At 35.9% G+C, this 8,052-nt stretch overlaps 1 protein-coding gene across 1 annotated transcript; it reads left to right on the forward strand.

The window, feature by feature from the left end:
• Nucleotides 1-5,554: 5,554 nt before the first annotated feature.
• LOC137636695 (uncharacterized) lies at nt 5,555-6,256 on the forward strand. The gene has a single exon (XM_068369075.1). The coding sequence runs from the start codon at nt 5,555-5,557 to the stop codon at nt 6,254-6,256; it is 702 nt and encodes a 233-aa protein (XP_068225176.1).
• The last annotated feature ends 1,796 nt before the right edge of the window (nt 6,257-8,052 follow it).

Below are 8,052 nucleotides of genomic sequence, written 5' to 3' on the forward strand. Positions count from 1 at the left end.
AAATTTTGTCTCAATCCATGATTTTTACAGCATTGTTATGCAGAACCTCATTCCTGCAGCCTGCAACCTCTCCCGGTCTGCTATCCTGAAGGTCTAAGTTTATCAGGCAAATAACAGTGCAGACAAGACAAAAAATTATCACAAATCCCCCTCGTAGATTCACAGAGTTTATGGATAATGTTTCGATTTTGGGAAATGTATCCTTTGTCATTGATATTCTCATCTTGATATCCTTTTTTCGAATTTATCATTACTTGTGACAGTGTATTATTATTGATTAAAGCTATCGATTTGTTTGACTGTTTCAGCAGTTGATCTAAAATACTAACTTCAGCTTGAACTTTATTCTGGGAGTCTTTATCAGATACTTCATCGTCAACATATCTACTATAACTAATATTGACTCCTCCAGCTTCAATTTCCTCCATATCTCTGAGAATTCTCTTCATTTCACTATATCAATTGGAGGAATGGGGTGATAATACAAAGCCCTCTTACACATCTGTTTTGATGTTCTGTGTTTCTGATTCATCATTTTCTACTTTTACTGACGCCTCTTGATTCTAATGTGGTTTTTTATCCTTTGAAGAAATCGCGTTCATATTTATCTGTTTTAGTTTTAATATGAAGGCTACATGTGTAACCCGATCAAGAACAATTTCATAGTCCCCCAAAAATAGATCCTTATTTATTTGTGTTGCTCTTTCCATCAATATTCTCAAAATAAGAATGAAATTTCTTGTCCCTTTCTTTCTTATAAACCCACATCGTCATGGTTCATTGCCAATTTCCTGGATTTTTTTTTCCTATTATTTTATAGACTTTTTTTTTTTTTAATATATTTTGATGATACTAATAGTCCATTGTCTACCTCACTTTTCCATGATATATTTGGAATTGTGATAAATGTTGATTTATACTTCTATGTCATAAGCTCTCATCTTCATATGTTTTCTCCACTGTCTCCTTTAGTACAGCAATATCTGCTATAGCTCTGTTCCTTCTCTACTTTTGATTGGTTTTAAAGCTTTCTCTATCTCTGATCTGATTGTATTTTGTTCTTCTGTGTTGTAGTTTGAGTCTATCTGTCAACATAATAAGTTCCTTTCATCTCTCGGTTACCTCTTTTTATTCTATTACTATCGTTCTATCGTCTTTTTTTTACGTGTCTATGTTTTCAATCTGAAATAAATAAATTAATAAACAAGAAAGCCGTTAAAAAAAAAAAAAAAAAAAAAAAACTATAGAATTATCGATAAAACCGCAGTGTTTAAGTATTACATAAGTAAGAGTACATTATCCCAGCTAGAATACAAAACAGTGAAATAAACAATACTTGATGCTAAGTGGAGTCAACTCTGCTGAAATAATCTCCGTTAAACTACTTTCCAACACCTTGCAATCCCGCAGTGCTTGGAAAGGTCTATATTGACAAGAGAAGCTCAAAAGATACTGACTATTGTACTTATGGATCGCTGTTTTCCTTTGACCTTTGGCTGGAGAGTACACAACTTTGGGGGTGGGAGAGGAGCCCCAGTGTTACTCCTTCAGGGTACAGCTGCAGTCCAAGGTTTTCCAGCGATGGGAGACGATTTACATTACGTCTGATATTATTTGCTTCGGACTTTGTTGGGAATGTTTGATCTCTCTCTCTCTCTCTCTCTCTCTCTCTCGCTCTCTCTCTCGCTCTCTCTCTCTCTCTCTCTCTCTCTCTTGTTTGTAAGTTCACATGACTTCCTTTATATATATATATATATATATATATATTTCTATATATATATATATATATATATTTATATATATATATATATATATGTGTGTGTATATATATATATGTATGTATGTATGTATATATATATATATATATATGTGTGTGTGTGTGTGTGTGTGTATGTATGTATGTATATATATGTATGTATATATATATATATATATATGTGTGTGTGTGTGTATATATATATATACATATATATATATATACACACACACATATATATATATATATACATATATATATATGTATATATATATATATATATATATAAAGAGAGAGAGAGAGAGAGAGAGAGAGAGAGAGAGAGAGAAAAAAGAAGAAAATTAAGTAACATAAATTAAGTGGAAGAAATGGAAATCTCTCTTGGAATGAAGAGACCATTTGGAAAATTGATAAATTCAATCTCTGCAGATTTGGTGGCTTTTATTCTATTGATGTCCATTAAATAAGAATTGTTGTTGTCATACATACATACATATACCAAAGGCACTTCCTCCAATTTTGGGGGGTAGCCGACATCAACAATGAAATAAAGCAAAGAGGGGACCTCTACTCTCTACGTTCCTCCAGCCTAACCAGGAACTCAGCCGAGTTCAGCTGGTACTGCTAGGGTGCCACAGCCCAACCTCCCACATTATCCACCACAGATGAAGCTTCATAATGCTGAATCCCCTACTTCTGCTACCTCCGTGGTCATCTAAGGCACCGGAGGAAGCAGCAGGGCCTACCGGAACTGCGTCACAATCGCCTCGCCATTCATTCCTATTTCTAGCACGCTCTCTTGCCTCTCTCACATCTATCTTCCTATCACCCAGAGCTTTCTTCACACCATCCATCCACCCAAACCTTGGCCTTTCTCTTGTACTTCTCCCATCAACTCTTGCATTCATCACCTTCTTTAGCAGACAGCCATTTTCCATTCTCTCAACATGGCCAAACCACCTCAACACATTCATATCCACTCTAGCCGCTAACTCATTTCTTACACCCGTTCTCACCCTCACCACTTCGTTCCTAACCCTATCTACTCGAGATACACCAGCCATACTCCTTAGACACTTCATCTCAAACACATTCAATTTATGTCTCTCCATCACTTTCATTCCCCACAACTCCGATTCATACATGACAGTTGGTACAATCACTTTCTTATATAGAACTCTCTTTACATTCATGCCCAACCCTCTATTTTTTACTACTCCCTTAACTGCCCCCAACACTTTGCAACCTTCATTCACTCTCTGACGTACATCTGCTTCCACTCCACCATTTGCTGCAACAACAGACCCCAAGTACTTAAACTGATCCACCTCCTCAAGTAACTCTCCATTCAACATGACATTCAACCTTGCACCACCTTCCCTTCTCGTACATCTCATAATCTTACTCTTACCCACATTAACTCTCAACTTCCTTCTCTCACACACCCTTCCAAATTCTGTCACTAGTCGGTCAAGCTTCTCTTCTGTGTCTAAAACCAGTACAGTATCATCCGCAAACAACAACTGATTTACCTCCCATTCATGATCAATTTCTTTGTAGTAGTAATAAGGACATGAAAGAAAAATCTATTGTATTCATATTAGGAAACCTTGCAAATCATAATGACTTTAACAACAGTAACTTCAACACGCAAAAATACAGAAAAAAAGCAGATTTAGTATGAATATGAAGAAAAAATTCCACTGAAAATCATATAAGCGAGAACTTAATCAAACCACACAAATGCTGAAAAAAAAGATTAGTACAATTACATTCCAATACGGTGTACAGTATAGCAAGGTGAATAAAATTAGTGGTATTGCCAATACAACTTAGAAAACGGTAAAGGAGGGAATGAATAAAATGAAATGTTACTGAATAGGTCACCACCACTACCAAAAAAAAAAAAAATAAAAAATCTTTTGTAGTGATTAGAAAACTCAATCTTTCTGTTAGTCACCATCTTAAACTTCATGCTCCATTGACCTAATGTGGCCGAAAGGGGATAGGTAATATCCATAGCTTGCTATTGCATCTCTAAATTACAAGAAAGGGGACGTTTATTTTTCATAGTATTGCATTCATCATGAGAGGTATAGACGAGGCACTCCAATAACTGTGAATAAGTGTCGATTTTCAGCTCATTTAAAATGAATAAAATATATTAGAATTGAAAGGAGAGATATTACTTTAGATAATGAGCTTTGTCTGTGTACACACATGCAATTATCATCATCATCATCATCAGAGGCTGTTAGACCATTGCATGAAATAGACCTCCGACTCATCCTTTTACTCACATCTGTTTATGGTCTTTCTCTGTCAGTCTATTTCCACAAGTTACTCTAGCTCATCAATCGCTCGTTTTCTCTTCCTTCCCCTGATTCTTTTGCTATCTCCAGGTACCTATTCTGTTTTTTTTTTTTTCTTTTTGTTTGTCCATCTGATATCTGTCATTCTCATTATACGTCCTGCTCATGTCCATTTCTTACTAGTTATGAGAATACCTAATATTCGAGTTTGTTTTTGTATCTATGCTCCTCTTTGTCAGTATCTTAGTGTTAATCCCATCCTTATTCTCTCCATAACTCTTTGAGTTTTATTTATTTTATATTTACAGGCTTTAGTTAAGTTCTGAGTTTTGGAGGAGATAGGAGAGGAGATAAAACAAGAGAAGAGACACAACCGAACCCTATAGGGACCACCTCCATACGAGACCAGGACAAGAGAAGACCAAAAGTCTGGCAGAGCCAGTCTCACACCTTCCCATCAGACGACAAACGCCCACCTCCAAAAATCCTATTATGGCTGGAAAGACGAGACGAATTGTAGAAGCTAGTCCGCCCTGCTTGTGACTCGAAGTATATAAACATTGATTGAATTTTACACTATCACCGAATTCTTAGAAAAGACTTCTATACTCCATCGGATCCTTTAAGGCGAACAAGGCTGGGTTTGGGCCGGGAGCGGCGATGCCATATCAAATATTACCATCACGTTGTATGGCGTATGGAGGCAGCATAAGTTAAAAAAATGTAAATATAATTAATTAATAATAAATATTCGCGATTATTAAATGCCCTCGTAATTTCTTTACTTTTAATAACAATAAAATTACACGTTTCTTCTTAAACGTGGCAGAAAAATTTTACAGCGCTGCCACATCCTTCTCAGGCGTTAAGCTGACCTCAGGGTATGAATATGTCAAACAGCGTGTGTCTCCATAAAAATTAAAGACGGCTCAACCAAAACAGTCAGTCATTAAGGAGTCTGTCGCCCTACCAAGAACATGGAAGGAAGTCCTCGTTCCCGCATTAGCCTTCATCCCCAGGCTCGAGAAATAGTTTATAGGATCGTGAAGTACTTTGACAAAGAAAAGGCAAACCATGGACCCGTTATGGATGTTAGAAAAACACTGAAACGCGCCTCGGAAGCAACAATGATACCGGAGAGGACAATCAGCAGGATTTGCAAAGAAGGAAAAGTAACGGGAGAGAGATACGGTAAACCAATTTTCGTTGAACAGAAGAAGCAACAACCAAGAACCGTGACAAATTTAGATGATTTTGACAAGAGCGTTTTGCGTAGAACAGTTTTAGACTTTTATGCAAGGAAGGAAGTTCCAACGCTTGACTCAATAACAGCTGAATTAAAAGAAAATATTGAGTTTAAAGGTTCCAGGGATTCTGTTCACAAAGTTCTTCATGAAATGGCTTTCGGTACAGCAAAGTTAATGGAAGAAAATTTCTACTGGAGAGAAAAGATATAGCCTCAGCCAGAACTAAGTTTTTAAGAGAAATGAAAGCATTAAAAACCAGTGGCTATAAATCCTTTGTATACTTGGACGAGACTTGGATTAACCAAAACCATACCGTTGGGAAATGTTGGATTGACATCAATTCAGAAAATGCCACCGGTATTAAACCCCCTACTGGGAAAGGTAGTCGGTTAATCGTTCTTCATGCTGGGACCGAACGCGGGTTTGTTCCAAACTGTGAACTTGTTTTCCAGTCTAAAAACGATGGCGATTACCACAAACAAATGAATCATACTGTATTCAAGGAGTGGTTCATTTCACAATTGATTCCCAATATACCGCCATCATCGATCATAGTGATGGACAATGCATCCTATCACTCTTTCCAAATTGATAAACCGCCTACGACATCCGATAGAAAAGCTTTAATTAAAGACTGGCTTATCGAGAAAGGAGAAACCCCCGGAGACGATCTCTTGAAGGATGATCTGCTTGCTATGGTAAAACAGCATACGTCAAGATGGCCACGCAAGTACGAAATTGACATTATTGCGAGTAAGCACGGCCACAAAGTGGTAAGACTTCCTCCATATCATTGTCAATATAACCCAATTGAATTAATATGGAGCCAAGTCAAACAGTATGTGGCAAAGAAAAATAATTTTAAAATGTCGGACCTCAAATCTCTTATAAGTGAAGCGTTACAGCAAGTAACACCGGAAAATTGGAAAAAATGCAGTTAACCATGCAGAGACTCTTCAAAGGGATGACACTTCAAGAGATTTAGCCATCGACAATTTTGTTGATTCTTTTGTTATAAATCTAGAATCATCTGATGAAGAGGAATTATAATGAATAGTACCCATTTTTTGTTTATTTCACTGAAATCATTAATGTTTTCTTTCATTTTCAATGTAAATATCCATTCATTCTTTTCTTTCTTTTGTGATGTAAATATTCATTCAGTTTTTAATTAATTTGTAATGTAGCCTACATTTTTTTTTCATTATTAATGTAAACATTAATTTAGCTTCCAAAATAATTTAGTTATACAAATAAAAAAATGTTACATATTTTTAATATAAAAGATGTGCAGAAATAAATCTCTATAATCCTGGCATTCTTGTGTATCGTTATCAGTATAACATTCATGACTCAAAACTATCATCTATTTGTTTTGATAAATCCTTACAAAGACTATGAAACACAAATTTATATTTTCATCAGGTATGACACTCAAGCAAAAGTATCTTATATTTTGAAGATAAAAACGTGCCAAACCTAAAACAAAATATTCAAAGTAAATTGCAAAGCTAGAACAAAGTCCATAGAAAGAAGGCATGAGAATATAAAAAGAAAGTGTATCGGATACTCTTAATGAAGATAATTGGGCGTCTATACTACGTATAGATAATATATTTAATTGTTGTCGATAATTCTGTGTAACCCATGTATCTTTATGACACTATTTCAGTTTACCTGCCTAAATTTACACAGGAGATCTCTCTCTCTCTCTCTCTCTCTCTCTCTCTCTCACACACACACACACACACACACATATATATATATATATATATATATATAACAAATGGTAGAGCCTCCACGAGATGGAATTTGTGAGTTTAGGTAGATAAATTCACACATACGAGTTGATTAGAGAATGCGGAAACTCAGTAGTATGGGATAATCCTAGACAGGTCCAGTATATTGCCCCAGGAGACATTCGAGCGCAGGGATTAAAAAGGGTAAACAGGAGCGGTAGGCCTTTAAACACTCCAGAGAAGGACATTTGGCAACGTAGGAGACAACGCCCGGATTGCCATGAAGGAGCCGATAGAGTATAGTGTCCCATATTGATACTACCACACCTGTGAAGCCTTCGAAGCTGAAGTGCTCGTGCTAGTTTCATCTCTACTTCAGCTGTTCCTTTAGCTACGTTCTCAAGCGTCTGTATTAGTATCATCTCAGCAGCTGTTCAATTTTTCTTATGTATGATTTTACTTTCTTGGATATTCCACTGTATAATTTATCATTTTGGTTAATCTGATTTGTCAGTTAAAACAAACGAAGAGGCAACAATGATTTTATTTGTAAATAAGATTTTGAATAACCGTATTTTATTTCTTTTATATTAATTTCATATTTCAATTCTTATTATGGGAATATTTTATTACAGGGATTTGAGGGACCTGCAACGATTTTAAGATTGTACATCCACCCCCCACCCCCTCCTCACCCCCTGTCGTCCACCATTCCTAAAAACAGCACTGCAGTTTGTGTGAGATTCTGGTGTCCAATGGATCTTATGGCGGTACCACCTCTATGCCCATTCCCAGGGAACGGTGAAGGACCAAATAGTCATACGTTTGGCAATGCCGCTAGCGTGAGAGGAAAGATTTTCTGTTTATATATTTATTTATATGTATATATATATATATATATATATTATATATATATATATACATATATATATATATATATATATATAAGACGAAAAAATAATATATTAAAAGAACGATTAGCGAGTGAAGGATAATTT

The sequence above is a fragment of the Palaemon carinicauda genome, unplaced genomic scaffold (assembly GCF_036898095.1).
Source record: "Palaemon carinicauda isolate YSFRI2023 unplaced genomic scaffold, ASM3689809v2 scaffold358, whole genome shotgun sequence".
NCBI lineage: Eukaryota > Metazoa > Arthropoda > Malacostraca > Decapoda > Palaemonidae > Palaemon > Palaemon carinicauda.